Genomic DNA, 18,927 nt, shown 5'->3' with positions numbered 1-18,927 from the left:
TAATGTCAGTAGCAAACTGCGAGGTAAATCAAAATAAAATTGGTTATGGTACTGTGCGCACAAATCCCCAGCATGGGGGATCCCTGGGTGGCGCAGCGGTTTGGCGCCTGCCTTTGGCCCAGGGGGGGCGATCCTGGAGACCCGGGATCGAATCCCACGTCGGGCTCCCAGTGCATGGAGCCTGCTTCTCCCTCTGCCTATGTCTCTGCCTCTCTCTCTGTGTGACTATCATAAATAAATAAATAAATTAATTAATTAATTAAAAAACAAACAAATCCCCAGCATGTGAGAGTGTGTGTGCTTATATATGTTCGCCTAAAATAAAAGGAGCAGGAGTGCCATCTGCCAGGGTGCTGGCCCCATTTCTCCGTCAGGGATGGGAGACTAGCGTTGTGTGTTTTCTACAACAAACATGGATTTCTGTCTCTGATAATAATGAATTTTTTTTTTTTTTTTTAGCCACTCTAGAGGCCAGATTGTAGAAAGCAGTGTGTGTTCATTCTCGGCTTGCCTGCCCTCAGCCTGAGGGTCCCTCCTTCAACCTTGAGCCCTTCTCCTCTCCCTCCTGGGAGAAGTTAGCCACTCCTGGCCTGGCTCCCTCAGCCTCCACTGAAGCAAAAATAATTTATTGAACAAAGTTTTATCAATTTTCTGTTTGTTACTTAATGGATGCAGAGTGTTTGAAGGCAAAGGAAGTCTTGAAATTCGAGAGGCGGTTGTACAACATTATGAATTCACTAAATACCACCAAATCATATGTCCCAAAACAGTTAATTGTATGTTATGTGAATTTCGCCTTGATTAAAAAACTTCTCTTCCCACTTGTGACGAAACCTAAAATCTTGGGAAGCTAGTAGAGTATTTGGATATCTGTGATACAGGAACCCTTTCCTTCCTTTTTTCTTCTGTTGCCCTCTGATGATTGGTATAGTGTCCGTTTGAGGCTTTGCTTTCCTTGTTTCACCTTTGTGTTGCTACATTTGTAGTTCCAGTCTCTCACCTTCCTTTCCGGGTTCTTACTCACGTTCTAGCCCATTTCACTGGAAAGCCTCACCTGCCAGACCCCTTCCTGCTGATTCTCCTGCAACTTCTTCTTTCCGACTTGCTGTAGCTGTAATGGTTGAAGCCAAATGAGGGGAGCCCTGGTTTCTGACCCAGAGCCATACACAAAATATAATTTTGTCACCAACCTCAGATTATACTGGGGATGTTTTTAGGGGGAAGGGCATGCTTTCATGTTGATGGGAACTGTTGAGCTCTTGTCAAAACCAGCCACAGGCTTTGTGGACAAAAGCCATAGGGGCACTACCCTCCACGGTCTCTTTAACACCGAGTGTTGCTCCTCCTGCAAGGTGCTATGGCCTAACAGAAGTGGGAAACATCTGGATTGCAGAGCAGAAGACAATGTATAGCAACATGAACAGAAGTACAAAAGAATATAGACAATATGATTCCAGTTTTATAAATACTTGTAAGTAATATGTGCAGATGTCCAAAATAAAACACCTTTATTTACACTATATATGCATAGAGAACATACCAGGGCCATGCATCAGGTGACTAACAGCTGTTATCCTGCAAGATGGAATGTTAAATACACTCTTTTTGGTACGAACGTTAGCTTATCTACTTCTACTTAAGGGGAAAGTGGATTATGGTGTGAGAAGTTTGAATGAATTCAGGGGAGAGAAAGTTCCCTTTTGAATTCAGTTAATGGAGATTGTGATTTTTAAAGTTAGATATAATTCAGAGGATAGTTTATTCGTAAGAGACTGTAAAATCAGTTTTAAAAATACTTACTCCTACTAATACTTTTAATATGATGGAATTCTGTAATGTCAGATATTCATTGACAAAGACCTCTACTGTTAAAAGCCGTGCAAACCAAATGGTTGGAAATAATACAAATGACTCCTGTTCAGAAAGCAACATTAGCACAGATTGAGCAAAATTAGTGCAAAAACTGGGCAGATTTTGTGATTCAGGCAACCAGGAAGTGTATTTTCAGAGTATATACAAAAGAATAAATACTTGACAATTTACAAAGGGTAAGAAGACATCATCTGAGTTCAGAAGACCCGTGAGCTTGTCTCAGCCTTTGACAAGATTCTAGAGTGGGCCCTGAAGGCATTAGAGTAGTAAAGCTCCCCTTTAACAAAACAGTTCAACTCTGAGGGACAGGTGGCCAGTGGGGCAGGTCTGGGCTTAACAGCCTAGTGGTAGTAAATCTTGAGCTTTGTTAACTTGCTAGGTGAGGGGTAGGGAAAGGATGCTGCTGAGGAGTCATCACCAAAGTGGACCGAAGTGGATGCAATGTACAGGGCCTTTATTCTATCTGACGCTTAAAGAAGGGACAGCGTGTTCATTAGATCTAAACCAGGATCCTCCTGTTTGCATCAAGTCAGCCATGAGTCCTGCATGTGGTGTCAGACAGTTAGTTGTGCACACACTATAGGGGCATGCCATGTGGCAGTAATCCGTATCAGGGAGTGGGAGGATGGGCCTGACTTCCTCTAGCTGCCAGAGTGCTATGTGGTGTCCTTATGCATCACAGAGAAAGAGTCACAGTGACTTCTGTGGGATAATTGAAGGAATTGGTCTTCACTTGAGGAAGGGAAGACATGAAATGCAATGGAGTCTTGAGATTGTTGAAGGATTGCCTTGGGAAGAAAGATTAGGTTTGGCCACAGGGTTAGGACATGTGGGTAAAAGGTCCCAGGTGGTTTGGTGCCATGTGTGGAGGGGCTTCTTCTTGGTCTCAGTTGCCACAGAATGGCTTTGTGCCTTGCAAAGCTGGTATCAAGAACTGTGGAGGATCTCAAGTTGTTACCCTCCTTGCAAGCTAACAAGGTAGCCTACCACAGCTTAGGGTGTCACCAGGAGACACAGACTTCTCATACAGAGACGGAGTTAATGACTCATGGCACAGCAGGCAGCGTGAGCCTCAGCACATTCTCATCAATTCCCCTGGCCCGCAGGTCCCCCAGAAGTGATGAGAATGGGCCCAGATGGATGCCTGCAAATGCAGTGAATTGTGTTACAGGAGAGGAAGTCTGAGTTTAGGTTCTTCAGCTGATTGCTCAACTTCAACCTCACTTGTTTCATTTCCAGATGTGGGTGATGACAGCATCTGCCTGAGGTTACTGTTGGGGAAGGTGAATTGGAGATAAGACAGAAAAGCAGCTAGCATGTACTAAGTCCTTGGTAAAGAGTGGTCGAATCTTCTCTACATGCATATATATCATGACTAGAAGCAAATGCAGAAAAGTGGATTCTTAGCACAAGAGCAGTACCAAAGTTATTTTTCTTTTTCCATTTCTCTTCATCCATACTGTTTATAAAATAAACAATAAATACTTTAAAATCAGCCACTTATATACAGAGAGAGTGGATATATGTTGGCCTAATCACCTATAGTGTCTTCAGGAGAGAGAAAAAGAAATTTTCAAGTCTGTGCACTAAATTGAGAGTGTAAAATTATCAGAAGAAATTAATTTTACATCTAAAAACATTCCTTGGGACGCCTGGTGGCTCAGTGGTTGAGCATCTGCCTTTGGCTCAGGACGTGATCCTGGAGTCCCGGGATCAAGTCCCACATCAGGATCCTTGTATGGAGCTTGCTTCTCCCTCTGCCTGTGTCTTTGTCTCTGTCTGTCTGTCTCTCTGTCTCTCATGAATAAATAAATAAAATCTTTAAAAAAAATTTAAAAGAAACATTCGTTGAGGGGATGTTTTTCCTCATTCCTGGATGGCTCAGTGGTTGAGCATCTGCCTTTGCTCAGGGCATGATCCCAAGGTCCAGGGATCGAGTTCCACATCAGGCTCCCTGCAAGGAGCCTGCTTCTCCCTTTACCTGTATCTCTGCCATTCTCTGTGTGTCTCATAAATAAATAAATATTTTTATTTTATTTATTTTTTTAAGAATTTTTTTAAAAGATTTTATTTATTTATTCATAAGAGACACAGAGACAGAGAGAGGCAGAGACACAGGTAGAGAGAGAAGCAGGCTCCATGCAGGGAGCCTGATGTGGGACTCGATCCTGGGTCTCCAGGATCATCCCCTGGGCTGAAGGCGGCGCTAAACCACTGAACCACCTGGGCTGCCCATAAAATCTTTAAAAATTAAATAAATAAATAATAAAATAAAAACATCCTTTGCCATAATCAAATGAGCTGAAGGGAATGCAAGGCATCCATAAAGGTGGGAATAACAGAAAAATATTGGTCAGAGTCATGCGTAAAGATAAAAATGCTGGAATCTTTGGTTAATTTGGTAATGAAATGGTGTTACAGCTTGAGGCAAATTCCTGGATAGTTGTGTAATATTTTTCTACAAAAAAAAACATGTTTTCTCATTAAGGTCCCTTAGAGTTTCTGGGCTACCTTCCATAGAATAAGTTTAGCTCTGAAATGCCAAGAATTCTCATGTGGTGCTGTCGGGCTTTTATCCAGAACATATATCCTTTGTTTTAATTTTTGCATACCTTCTTCAGCAAAAATCACTGGAACAAGTGGACAGTCTGTGATTGGCACACACACAAGTCACTCCTTTGGTCATTCCCAGAGCCCCAGACAAGAACGGAGGCTCAGAGAAGTTAAGGTGAGCTTAGTCACGTTTCCCGGGTGGCAGTGAGAGGTGCAGCCTGTCCTGCTTTCCTTGAGGCTTTGCCCAGGTGCCAGGCATGTTGGACATCTCTCTAACCTCATCATCAGTGCAGATTGCAGTTATACTTCCATTTTATGATGTTCCGGAACATCCCAGGCTCACCCAGCAAGCAGGAGGTAGAGCCGGGATTAGTACTGCTAACTGGAACTGACTCATTGTTGTCTCCCAGTTCCTAGTGCAGGGCCCAGCACCAGGTGAGGCACAGGGGTGGTTGATCAGTCTGGGGCAGTGAATGAATAAATCTGGCAGATATGACCAGCCAAACAAAAGTTATATAGGAAAGCTCTTTTTATATGGCTTAAAGTGGTGTAAGTGAACATGATTTTTACTCAGAAAATTTAAATCTCTCTTAAAAACCAAAAGAAAAAAAATGCCACAAAAAAACCCTTAAAAACCAAAAATAAAAACCAAAAGCAATCTTCTCTGAGTTCCCCCATTTATAATTTGTACAAATTTGTACATTTGTAACAGTAAATAGAGGTGTCCTTGGTCATGAGTGACTCCTGGTGGGCAGACAGGACAAGGCAGGGGAAAGGACTGTTGCCACTTTAACTTCTCGACAGTATTCTAGAGAATTCTGTGTTCCTGAAGAAGGGATTAGGAAATGTTTTGTTGGGATAACAATGATTTTCCAGTTCTGTTTTCTTCTGACCTTGTGGAAGTCTGACTCCTCACACAGGCACCTAGCCTGTACTGTTTGCTGACATCTCCACCTTCTTCCAGACCCTGAGTCTCCAACTTCCTCACAAGCTTCCCCACAGATTATTCTTCTGACAGCGTATCCCATTGCTCAGAAGAGAGTTCAGAGCCCTAAACACAGCCCTACCCTTTCCCCAGGAAGACCCCATGCAGTCCCTCAGCCACACTGGCGGCTCCTAGTCTCTTGTCTTGCCCCAGACCTCCTCTTCCAAGCCCCACCATTCTAGTCCTTAGTCCCTCTACCTGGAAAGGCCTCCTTCACCTCTCAGCCTTTCCTAATTTTACCTGTCCCTGAAGCCCCCTGTACCATGCCTTCCTTCTTTGGGCAGGATTATAACTTGGGGCAGTGTGGAGTGGTGCATGCCAACCTTCTTCCCCAGCAGAGGAACTGTGTTTGCTGGAGGATGCCCAGCTGGTCTGGGGTTTAAAGAGGAAAGGCTGTGGTGTGGGGGCTGCCACCAGCATTCCTGGGCACTCTGAGAAGCTTAGCTTTCTTTGGGTTGGGTGTGACATGACAGGAGAACCAGAGTTGAAGGGTTTGCTCAACTTCCTGAAGATGGAGGGTGGGGAGAGGCTAGGTCTCTCTCTCTCTCTCTCTCTCTCTCTTTTTTTTTTTTTTTTTTTTAAGATTTTTTAATTAATGAGAGACTCACACACGCAGAGGCAGAGACACAGGCAGAGGGAGAAGCAGGCTCCCTGCATGGGACTCGATCCTGGGTCTCCAGGATTAGGCCCTGGGCTGAAGGCAGTGCTAAACTGCTGAGCCACCCAGGCCACCCAGAGGCTGGGGCTCTTTATCTTCAGTCATCTCTCAGAGGTGTCAGGGCCCATCAGGGTATCCAGGCCCTGAGGTTTAGATCTTTGAGCCACTCTAGGAACAAGGAGATAGGGCACGGTTCTGGCCCTGTCTGGTTACAAGCTGGGGGCAACCTTGGCTCCCCAGAGTCTAGCCATCCAGCTGGATATTGGCTTTACTTTGAGGAGACCAAGCTGACCAGAATTTGGAGCCCTGGCCACCTGTTTGGCCTGTCACCACTCAGTGTGGTCTTGGTTGAGTTGTTATTTACCCCTGGTGTGACTCTTCATATTTTCTTTTTCTTTTTAATTTTTAAAGATTTATTTTTTAATTTAAGGTTTTTATTATTTTTTTTAAGGTTTTTATTATTATTATATTTTTAGGGAGGGAGAGGGAGAGAGAATCTTCAGCAGACTCTGTGCTAAGCATGGAACCTGACAGAGGACTTGATCTCACAACCCTGAGATCATGACTTGAGCTGAAACCAAGAGTTGGACACTTAACCAACTGTACCACCCAGGCACCCCAACTCTTTATTTTTTCAAAAAAGATAAAGAGATATTTACAAAGTACCTATCTGATAAAGGGCTGTTATCCAAAAATACACAAAAAAATTCTTAAAACTCAATAATAAAAAAAGAGTCTGATTATAAAATGGGCATCAGCTCAGTCAGTTGGGTGTCTGCCTTTGGCTTAGGTCATGGTCCCAGAGACCTGTGATTGAGCCCAAGTCAGGCTCCCTCCTTAGTGGAGACTCTGCTTCTCCTCCTCCCCCTCGCTCCCCAGCTCGTGTTCTTTTTCTCTCTCAAATAAATAAAATCTTTTTAAAAAATGATAAAACACTATCAGTAAATGCTAGGGAGGATGTCTCTTGGTGAGGAACTCTTAATTTGATGGTGGTGGGAATGAAAAATAGTGCAGCCACTTTGGAAGACAGTTGGTGATTTTTTTTTTTTTTTAACAAAACTAAACATACCCTTAACCTACAATCCAGAAATCATGCTCATTGGTATTTTTACAAAGGAGTTGGGAAGGTGTGTCCACACACAAACCTGCATACGGATGTGTAAGGCAGCTTTATTCATAGTTGTCCAACTTGGAAGAAACCAAGATGTCCTTCAGTGGATGAATGGATAAATAAGTGGTGCTAAATCCAAACAATGAAATATTCAGTCCTAAGAAGAAACGAGCTATTGTGCCATGAAAAAACTTGGCAGAACCTTAAATGCATGTTACTAAGTGAAAGAAGTCATCTGAAAAGGCTTTATATACTGTAGGATTCTAATTCTAACGTATGATATAGTGAAACCATAAAATGCATGATACCAAGAGTGAACCCTACTGTAACTGGACTGTGAGTGATAATGAGGTGTCAGTATAGGTTCATAGATTGTAACAAACATACCACTCTGGGGGGATGTTGATAGTGGGGGAGGCTATGTGTGGAGGAAGGGACATGCAGGAACTCAGCAGCTTTCCCCTGCTATCCAAAAGTAGAGCATTCTGGGGCACTGACTGGGTCAATTCAGTGGAGCCTGCGACTCCTGATCTCAGGATTATGAGTTTGAGCCCCACATTGGGTGAGGGTATTACTTAAGAATAAAATCTTAAAAACCACACAGACAAAAGGGGGAGTGTTCCCAGGAAGCCTTCTGTAAGCTAAAATGGTGTAAAGCAAAGAAGCAGTTACCAATTATATGTAGAAAATGTTTAGTGTCCCCAGACCCCAAAAATAGTATCTCTTAGGCTTGTCTGATACTTTTTTTTAAATACTTTATTTATTTATTCATGAGAGACACACAGAGAGAGAGGCACAAACACAGGCAGAAAGAGAAACAGGCTCCATGCAGGGAGCCCAATGTGGGACTCGATCCAGGACCCCAGGATCACACCCTGAGCCAAAGGCAGGTGCTTAACTGCTGAGCCACCCAGGTGTCTCTTTGTCTGATACTTTAGGACGCATCTTGCTAACAGATACACAAAATAAATCAAGGTAGGGGCGCCTGGGAGGCTCAGTCAGTTAAGTGTCTGCCTTCGGCTTGGGTCATGATCCCAGGTCCTAGGATTGAGCCTTGTGTTAGGCTCGCTGCTCAGCGGAGAGCCTGCTTCTCCCTTTTCCTCTGCTGCTCCCCCTGCTTGTGTGCTCTCTTGCTCTCTCTCTCTCTCTGTGTCAAATAAATGAAATCTTAAAAAAAAAAAAAAAAAAGAAAGAAAGAAAGAAAGGCAGCTTGGGCAGTTCAGTGGTTTAGTGCCGCCTTCAGCCCACAGTGTGATCCTGGAGGCCCCGGGATCGAGTCCCACATCAGACTCCCTGCATGGAGTCTGCTTTTCCTCTGCCTTTGTCTCTGCACCTCTCTCTCTGTCTCTCCCCCTCCCCTGTGTGTCTCTCATGAATAAATAAATAAAATCTTTAAAAAAAATGAATCAAGATAAAGCACAGATGCTCACAGGTACAGTTTCAAGCTCCAGTGGCTTGAGGCTGAGATGCTGGGTGTAATTCCCAGGCATGGCGCTGGGCGGTGCCTCTGTAAAGGATTGCAGCAAAACACTGCGTACTATTTTCACTTTTTTGCCTTTTTTGGTAAAAGTGAAAACCCTCTTCAGATTTCTTTCTGTTGGCTAGTAAAACAGGTACTAATGTAGGTCTTTCATGAAACTGAAGTGGTGTCACTCGAACTTTTGAAAAGTGAGGGATACTATACTTCCCTCTTGGTGTTGCCATAAACCTAAAACTATGCAAACAAAATCTATTAAGGATACAATGAGAAAGAGACCACAACACCAATCTCAGATCTTTCTGGAACTTAGTAGACATCTTGCTGTAGAAATACTGATCAGTTGTTCGCTGCCCTGAAGGTGACATGACTTCAATTGGTATACCACTTGAAATAAATTAAGTTTTCAAGTAAATAGAGCAGTCCTGTTTCAGTGACAGGTTTTTGAGCTATAGCGTGTTCATTTTGATCTTTTCTTGTTCCCTGCAGGACAACCCTCCATATGATAAGGGGGCCTTCAGAATCGAAATCAACTTTCCAGCAGAGTACCCATTCAAACCACCGAAGATCACATTTAAAACAAAGATCTATCATCCGAACATTGATGAAAAGGGGCAGGTCTGTCTGCCAGTAATTAGTGCTGAAAACTGGAAGCCAGCAACCAAAACCGACCAAGGTAAGCCATGCTGCTTGTGTCTTCCTCGGGTGGCACTACCATGGGTCAAGGGCTCTTTAGTCCATTCTAATGCCATATCTCACAGAGTCCAGAGAAATCTTACCTGACAAACTCCAGTGTACGCAGAAGTGCTGCTGAGGTCCCATCATTCCTCATGGGCAGGGCACATCTCAGTTAAACCGTTGACCTGCATAGGTACTGGAGGATGCCCTCCTGTGCTCACAGACCAGTGGGGACACATGTAGAGAGACTAGCCCACCATTGGCTCCCTGTGCGGTGAGGAGGTGCAGGCACTGTCCCTGCAAGTTTTCATGAAGGGTTGCAGGGCTGCCCTGAGTGAGAAAGGGCAAGTGGTGACCTCACATAGCAGTTAACACATGAACTCAGACTTGAAGAAGTTGGGGAGGTTGGAAAGGTCCTGCCAGACTAAAAGAAAGGTATAAGGCCAATCCACGTGGCAGGCAACATAATGCCAGTGGCTCAGAGCAGGTGGTATGGAAGGATGGGGCATGGTTGTAGGCTGGGTGCCCTGATGAAAGTACAAAGTTGGCTTTAGCAGGCCTGGAATTCTTTGTCATTGGATCTGTCCATGCATGGCCATGTGTACAGGTAACTCTGTGGGAACATACTTGTGCTTACTTTTCTGGGACAGGTACTTGATTTGTTATTATGGTTGGCCTTCCTCTTGTCCCATGGAAGTATCTGGATTTTGTTACAAACTGTGTCCAATTTTTGTTAACTGTAGAACTTTCTTTTGAATTTCCAATCTCATATTATTGGTGGCTTTCTTATACGTAGCTACCCAAACCACTATATGGTCTTTTCAGATTAAAGGGATTAGATAAGTCTGGAATTTTTGAGGCCACAGAAGGTTTTTCAGTGACCAATATAGTCATTTTTCAGTGGAAAATTGAGGTAGAAGGTAGAAGGTTCTCCAGGTAGAAGATGGAGTAGAAGATGGAGTTGAAAACCTTTTGCACAGGAAGTTGAGCCTCCCTTATTTGAAATAATCACCATGAAAGATGTCTGTCAGGTTTCACAGCTGAATGGTAGAAAGGAGCGAGTTTAAATGTTGAGTCAGAAGAGAAAGATCTCTAGAGGATGTGGCATTCGGTCATGTACAAGTTGATGTTTATAAAAGCTTGATGAAGTGGGGATCCTTGGGTGGCTCAGCAGTTTGACGCCTGCCATCAGCCCAGGGCGTGATCCTGGAGACCTGAGATCGAGTCCCACATCACACTCCCTGCATGGAGCCTGCTTCTCCCTCTGCCTGTGTCTCTGCCTCTCTCTTTCTCTGTGTCTCTCATGAATAAATAAATAAATAATCTTTAATTAATTAATTTTAAAAAGCTTGATGAAGTATGTTCTTAAGTACACATCCATGGGTTGTTTCCTATACAAACTCTTACCTCTGTGGTGGAAGGCTGTAGCTCCATTCGTTCATGAAAGCCTTGTTAGCCCCTCACACAACCCTTGGAGCCCTTGCTGGCATCTGCATATTAAACACCATGCCTGGGGAAGAAGAAGTCCTTCCAGGCCTGGCTGTCTCACACCTCAGACTCCCAGACCTCAACGTTCCAAGATCTCCCTTACCTGAGAACTGGGCTGGAACCAGTTGTATCGAGGCTTGGAAGTAAAAGTGCTTTGCCTCCTCTACCAGGGACTGGCTGCCCAGGAGGGGCAGATCCAAATCCAGATTTGGTACATAGCCAAAATGCTGTGCTCCCCTCCCCTCCAATCAGATAATCAGATACCTGTCAGATACCTCAGAGAAGCTTTTTATTCTTTCTTTCTTTTTTTTTTTTTTTTTAAGATTTTATTTATTCATGAGAGACATACACAGAGAGAGGCAGAGACACAGGCAGAGGGAGGAGCAGACTCTACACAGGGAGCCCGATGTGGGACTCCATCCCGGAACTCCAGGATCATGCCCTGAGCCAAAGGCAAATGCTCAACTACTGAGCCACCTAGGCATCCCTAGGAGCTTTTTATTCTTTTTATACTTGCTTACAGACTTTTTAAGATATAAATTTTGGTACAGGGTACTCTTCTATGTGCAGTGATAGGCAGATTTGCTATTTTGTGTTTTGGGACAGTTAGGGTTTCTTTCTGGAAAATCATTCTGTAGATTGTCTTCACATACATCAAGGGTGATGTTCCTGGCACTTGCTGCCATGTGCCCTTGCTTCTGCTATCTAAGACTATATTATAAACTACCTAAAACTTCATGTCTTAAAATAACAAGGATTTGGTATTTCTCATCCTGTAGGTTGGCTGGGCCCTGCTGGGTGGTTGGTTCTGCAGCCAGTCGTCCCTGAGATCACTCGTGGCTCAGTATCTCTATGTACTTCAGCATTCATGGCAACTTTAGAGTACATAAATATTGCAAAAGAACTAAAATCGGCTGTACACAGAATGTCCAGAGTAGACAAATCTACAGAGTGAGAAACAGATTAGTGTTTGTCAGGGCTGGGATGAAGGGATTAGGAAGTGACCAAGAGTGAATGTTGTTTTGTAATGACGAAAATGTTCTAGAGTGAAATGGTGGAATCACAATTTTCTGTATCTACTAGAAACAACTTAATTGTATACTTTTGAGAATTTTCCTTTTTTCAGTATCTCAATTTTTAATTAGAAAGTAGGGAAGCATTAAAAATTGAGCAAAAATAGCAGGAGAAAAGTCAAGAAACAAAGCAAAACTATCAAACAGAGAGGAAGTAGAAGTTGGCAGTAACAACACCAGAAAAAAAACTTGAAAACAAAGTTTTGTTCAGCAGTGTACCTGGTTTTAGTAGATGTCTTAACAACAGAGCAAGGGCTTAGTTTGGTGGTCAAGTAAGATTTGCCCTATAGATTAGAGTCAGTAACAAAGCCAGCATAATATAGACTCTTTATGTACCGAACAACGGCAACAAAACTAAATAAAGAGAAAAATAATTCCTAAATTGAATGTTTCAGTCCCCCTTACATTATTATATTAAAACATCAGGTAGATAAAATTAGAAAAGAAGACTCAAGAAATCTAATAAATAGCAGAAAACTAATTAGCACATTCAGTGGAAGGCTGTTTATGCATTGCACACCCTCAGGGCTGGGGGGAAGTACCAATCACGTTTTACTCTGAGAATGGATCTCCTGTATCTCCCTGGAAGGGGGAGAGGTGGTGAATCTTGGGTATTATTTACACCTCCTATTACAAAGAAACTTATAAGAACAAAAATGAAGACATTTTATAGCCTTTTTTCTCTGATTGTATCCATTGAGAGCAGGAGGTAAAATTTGATATGTTGTTAAACCCTTACATTTTGGAGGGAAAATAAAAATACTTCTGAGGAGCATTGGGTTAAGGAAGGGCTAGACTATGTGCTGTTTTATATGTGAAAATGCTGGGATAGGGCCACAATTGTAGTCTGAAAAGCAGTCGTGGTTGCCAGTATCCTCACTAGCAAAGCAAGCCAGCTCAGCTGGATTTTATTACAGTTTAGCTGAGGAGCCAGAAATGCACCCAAAGGAACAGAGAAAGAATGAAATACTCATCAGAACTACTAAATAAATTGGAAGATATTTCAACTTGATCAAATAAGCAATTGCACATTCTCAGAGAAGAATTAAATAATTCTAATTAAATAGATATAGCAAACTTGCAAAATTATTCTTTTGAAAAACCAGCCTTAACAATGAACCAATAGCTTTATACCGCTACATTAGGTATTAAGATGATCATAGTGAAAAGCAGAGAGCCTACGTAGTTTAGCCTCATCACAGAGGTTGAGCAGGAAGCCTTGAAAACTCCTCAGTGCCCTCCCCAGCCCCACCAAAGCACTCATCCAGGCAAGAGCCCCTTGAGGTGCCTGAAATGCTAATGAAGCAGCAGATCTGCTATAGAACAATTTCTAATCAGGGCAGAAGACCGGAAGCCATCTGTTTATGTATTGAGTCACATGTGGTGCTGGTTTCCAACCTGAAGTCAAGAACAACAGAGGGATATGAGCAGTCTCACAGCTGAGCACAGGGTGGAGAATCTGGGAGCTTGCTAAAATAGGGCAGGGCCCGGGGAGCTGGGGGAGCTTTTGAGAGAAGCCATGAAAGGTGCCCTCTGAAAGAGTGCTTGTCCCAGTATGGGTGCTTCCCCTGGCCGAACAGGAGGGGTGCTCATTTAATGTTTGTTGATGCATACCTTCTGTTTATGGCAAATGAAAGTGATTTTCTCTTTTTTCCTTTTTTTAAAAAAATATTTTCTTTTATTATTCATGAGTGACAGAAAGAGAGAGAGAGAGGCAGAGACACAGGCCAAGGGAGAAGCAGGCTCCATGCAGGGAGACTGATGTGGGACTCCATCCTGGGTCTCCAGGATCACGCCCTGGGCTGAAGGTGGCGCTAAACTGCTGAGCCACCCAGGCTGCCCTGAAAGTGATTTTCCACTGGAGTTAAGAACATTTACTTTTTCCTTAAAAAATATTTATATTTTTAAAAATGAGATGATTTAGAGATATATATTAATAATCACTTAGGCTATATGTGGCAAACAGTGGGATACCAGTGACAGAAGTTGGGGAAATAGGGAACAAACAAAATAGCTTTATCATCATTCCTGCAGTTACACAGGAATCAAATATGAAAGGGATAAATCTTAAATAGACAAAATTATACTTCTAAAGCCTACTTCCTCTTAGAGATATTTACAGGTAGGAGGCAATAATGCCTGCCTAATAATGCCTGGCCCTTGAGGGTGGCGTGGAGATTGGATTAGAAACTGCCTTAGCCTATAGAGGTGCTTCCAGACCTTCCCCTCCTGCTTGCTCTTCACTCCACCCTTCTTGCCCACCAGCCCCTCCTCCCTACTCAACCTGGACCCTGTTAGCCCTGCATGTACCACCCCTCTTCTGGTCATAGAACCCCTCAATTGCTCCATCTCACCTGGTAGCATTAATAGGCAGAGGTGAGGGCAGGTGGTCTTTGGATGCCTGGCCAGGAGTACTTGGTGCTGTTCTTCCTACTCAGTGGAGCTATTGGCTGGTTAGGCGTTTGTGCCTGGCATTAGCATTTAATCCATAACTTGTAATGCTGGGGTGAAAACATGGTCCCCAGCAAAGGAATCCATGACATCGATAATCCAGAGGAGAAATGCCTCCTTGTTAGGAGCGTGGCCATGGGAAGGAACACAGCATTCTGGGGGTGCTAGTCCTAATCAGGGCTGGGTGAGGAGAAGCGTGTGTGAGAAGGCAGTGTGGCTGCATGTACCCCGCTTCTGAGGTGAGGAGGCCTGGGGTTCTTGGACCTTCCATGCTTCCCACTTGATCTTCCTACCCACCCTCTGTTCCCTTGTGGCCCTTGTGGCCCTTGTGGCCCAGGGGCTAGCCTTGCAGTACATCTAGGACCTACTGTGCTTTGGGGAGAGCATTGTGGAGTCCACCCCAAGCTCTTGGTGTGATTTTTCCTTTTGGAAGAGAGCATAACACTGCTGAGGGTAATCTACCTTCTAGCAGTTAAGATAGGGTGTCAAGTAAATCTTTCTCAGCTAGTTCAGAAGCTCCTGGGGGCCTTCCGTAGTGGACTCATTATGCATTTACACCATGCAGACCTGTCATGCACCCTGTATTGTTATGCTGTCTCAGTATACTTCTATGGAAACTACCCTGAACTGATTGTAGTAATGGAACACATCACCCGCTCCCTACTCTGGAGAAGCTCCAGCTGTGTGTGCAAGTGTGTGTATTTGAGAGGATGTCCTTGCTATGCCAGAGATCTCCAGAGTTCAGGAGAAGGGGGAGTGAGAATGACTGGGGGCTCCCCAGGGTATCAGTTCAGGAAAGGTTCCTGGAGGAGATGGAGGTGTCACTCTGAACAGTTAGGTACCCACTGTCATGTTAGCAGCTTGTGGCCTAGCACTTTGTCCCAACTACAGAGGGAAAATGGGTTGCACCCTGGTAGTTAGAATTTTGGATAAATAGGAGCCCGCTTGATCTTCAAAGCTCATTGCTGTAAATCAGAGTTGCAGTTAAAAGTTGCCCTTTCTGAGACTGTTCTAACCAGAGGTGCCTGGTCCTTTTCTTGGCAGTAATCCAGTCCCTCATAGCACTGGTGAACGACCCCCAGCCCGAGCACCCACTTCGGGCTGACCTAGCTGAAGAATACTCTAAGGACCGTAAAAAATTCTGTAAGAACGCTGAAGAGTTTACAAAGAAATACGGGGAGAAGCGACCTGTGGACTAAACTCTGCCACCACTGATTCCAGCGAGCGTGAGCGGAGACCCCGAGCAGCGCATTCAGACACCCCGCAAAGCAGGACTCTGTGGAAAATTGACACGTGCCGCCGCCTGGCGTTTGCTTGTGGCAGTTACTAACTTTCTACAGTTTTCTTAATCAAAAGTGGTCTAGGTAACCTGTAAAGAAAGGATTAAAAATTTAAGATGTTCTAGTTCTGCTTTCTTTGTTTTAAAAATCACTGCTTCAATCTACTTTAAAATAATGGTGTTTCTTTTCTTGTCCAAATTGATCCAAAACCTTCAATTTACACTTAGCCCTTAAGGTTAAAACAAACAAAAAGGTTGCAGTTACCTTTCTTCCCCTGCCCTTACAATTCCCACTTTCTTGCATTTGGTTTGTTTTTCACTTACTCACTTCTCCCAGACCCAGGGCTATCTCTTCCGCAAAGGAGGAAAAAATGCTCCTGGCGATTCTGGTGGCTTCTCTACTCCCATGTTGCACTGCCCTGTGTGGGAGTTTGTTCAAATTCTCCTGGCTCCAATTTATAACATCCTTTTAAAAAATATTAAAAACAAGCAAACCACCACTCACAACCCCCACCCCCACCCCCACCAAAAAAAAAAAAAAAAAAAAAAAGCAGCCGTGAAAAGGGAGGCCCAGTTCTTATGTAAAAATCTGGCCGGTATTAACCACAATAACGTTGATTAAATGGGCAAGCCCTGATGTCTGTGTGCCTGATTGAACTTCAGCCTGGCCTGGCCTGCTTGGGAAACCCAGGTCTGGGCCAACCCCAGAGGAGGGCCTGCCAACCAGAGGATGCTGTGCACTTGTGTGAGGAATTTCTTGCCAGAGAGGCTCCTGAGGCCAAAGGTTGATGCTCTTCCCTGCAGCCACTGTACAAGATGTGCTGGTCACTGCAGACAACTCTGAAGCCAGGATGTCCATGTGAAATTCCACGCTCACCTGTTACTGAGCTCGCTCTCCCAGCTCCCCAGGGCAGCGCAGCCCCACCGCGACCCTCCCTCGGCACAGTTTGTCCCTTTGCGGGGTTGGAATTGGCGGGACTTGGCTGTAGCCAGCAGCAGTCTGGGGGTGCCGGCGCCCTGCTGGCCCCTTCCTTCGGAACAGCCGCCCAGCCCAGGAGCAAGACGGCCTTCCCTCTCCCTCTGGACTCACAGCCTTTGCAGAGTCAAGCTCCACTTGAAGCTCACTCAGTAATATCCTTTACGTGTGTTTTATATTGTTTTGACTGCCTTTTTTTGTAGAAATAAAAATTGACCTTAGAATTTATCATCAGATGAACTTGTAAGGATTTGAATGTTAATGTCTTTTCAAAGCAAATGGGACTGCCCCTGAAATCGAAAATGCGTGTCACTGACACCCAGAGGAAGCCGATGGTCCAAATGCCGCCGTGTGTCACCAACTCCTCTTCTGCCACTGGGCGGCTGCCCTTCTTGGTTCTCGGGGGGCGGGGGGAAACTAGATCCTGTGGAGAAGATGACGTAAAGAAACTTTGCTTTCTGTTTTTAGCTCTCTAACTCGGGATCTTTCCGGGGCTTACAGACCTGTAAGATGGTTTCACCTGTGCAGAGGTGGATGTGATGGGTAGGTTGGGCAGCATCACATTGTTTAGTTGTCCAGGTGTGTGGCCCCTGCAGTGTGTCAATGAACTCAGCTCCTTTAGTCCCAGGTACGCCAGGGGCAGGTTCTGGAGACTCCTGTGTGCCCAGGAACGCAAGAGCGCTGGGCCAGTGTTTCCACATCTGTCTCTTCATCAGCAGAAAGGTGATGATGGACTTTATTTCACTCACATGCAGATTTGTAATAAAATGCCAAATTCTGTCAGAAGCTATCCAAATAAGCCACCATTTGTTCTCATTGCTTCTCTGAACCCAGAAATATTGCCATTCTTGGAAACTGTCCCATTGCTTCGTATCTCTACCAGTATAGTTCTGCCCACCTGTCACCCTGTCACTTCTCTACTCATCAAGGGAGGATGCCTTTGTCAAAGCCGGCAGCCCCTCAGGGACTCTCAGCCCTGGCGTGGCACCCCGTGGTTTGCCCCATCGGAGGCCTGGCCCTGGGAGAGCCAGGCAGTGGGTGGTCCCTCCCTCAGGCCTAGGCGTTTTGCCCCCTCCAGCCCAGCAGTCCCCGGGCCAGGCTTTGAGCACGCTGGCGGGCAGCCCTGGCTGCTCCACTACCAAACAGCTGGGTCCTCCGAAGAAGGGGAGAGCTGTCGAGCAGCCACCGCTGACCTGAGCCCACTCAGGAATTCACATGCGCCGGGTTCCTCGGAGTGCGCCGGGTCCTCCCCCTCCGCCCCGTCCCCCACCGCCACAGCCACGGCGGAGACTAGGCTTTCTAAGATGCTGCCATCCCAGTCTGCTGCCCTTAAAATAAAAATGCTCTCCGACACTGGTTTGGTCTTGTGGGTGTTTTCCTTACTGGGGGTGGGCAGAGCCAGGGGCCTATGTTCTTGTAGGTGGGGGGTGGGGGTGGCCAGGGCCCCCGCTGGCTCTTCTGCTTGCTCCTCTCTCCCTGTGGCCAGCTTTTCCAAAAGAGGTGCCCAGAGCTGTTTGGCCTTCCCAGGAGGGAAGCAAAGAAGGCTGGAGACCCAGACCATCAAGGCCTGCCGAGGGGCCCCCTGGGTGTTGGGAGGGGACGATGCCCTATATATATGCCACACCTCTGCTTGTCAGTCCCAAGAAAGTGATAATATCCACATTTACCAAAAGAGCAGACTGAGGCCCTGAGAAAGGTGGCTGTCTTGTTCAAGGTCACTGAACTCAGGAGGGTGTGCCCAAGTGTAGGGCTGGGCCATTTCCTCGAATGATTCCAGCCAGAAACCTGCCTCCAAGTCCCAAGTCCCAGTGACCTTCTGTTGTAGTATTGACTCAGTGGTGACCTCCTGTTGTATTGACTCAGCATGGGGCCATGATGCTTGGATGTTTGGAATTTGATACCAGCTGCCCTGTCAGACAGGTGTGCAGGTGTCCAGGAGGAACCCTCTGGGGATTCACCAAGAAGCAAGGGGCCAGGGTCCTCTGCCGTGTTCTAACACTTCATCCTCTTTGACCCTCAAGACAACCGCATGGACACCATTATCCCTATTTTTACAGGTTCAGTAACAGCCAAGGATACCAGGCCTGTGCTTTTACACAGTCTGGCTCCAGAGCCTGTTACATTCCACTATTCCGGTTCCTTGGAGCCCAGACACAGCCACAGTACCCGACCCTTCCCAAATCCAGAACCCTACAGGACCTTCTCTCAACTTCCTCAACTCGGGAGCCAACATTTTCTTGCTTTCCTTCCTCTTAAATTGTTTAGCTCAAAATACACATCTATGTCACTCTGGTGCCCACTGCAGCCTGGCTTCTTTCAGCCCCTT

The 18,927-nt window shown here is 45.3% G+C and overlaps 1 protein-coding gene across 4 annotated transcripts in view; it reads left to right on the top strand.

The window, feature by feature from the left end:
- Nucleotides 1–17,954, top strand: part of UBE2L3 (ubiquitin conjugating enzyme E2 L3) — a 74,659-nt gene extending 56,705 nt beyond the window's left edge. For all 4 annotated transcript variants that reach the window (XM_072723419.1, XM_072723420.1, XM_072723421.1 and 1 more), the window contains 2 exons: nt 9,146–9,332; nt 15,391–17,954. In XM_072723419.1, the coding sequence (XP_072579520.1) occupies nt 9,146–9,332; nt 15,391–15,545 (342 nt within the window). In that variant the 3' untranslated portion in view covers nt 15,546–17,954. The remainder of the gene's footprint in view (nt 1–9,145; nt 9,333–15,390) is intronic.
- Nucleotides 17,955–18,927: the final 973 nt, after the last annotated feature.

Source organism: Vulpes vulpes, chromosome 10, assembly GCF_048418805.1.
Source record: "Vulpes vulpes isolate BD-2025 chromosome 10, VulVul3, whole genome shotgun sequence".
In the NCBI taxonomy this organism is placed as follows: domain Eukaryota; kingdom Metazoa; phylum Chordata; class Mammalia; order Carnivora; family Canidae; genus Vulpes; species Vulpes vulpes.
This window is presented reverse-complemented; position numbering and strand designations above follow the sequence as displayed.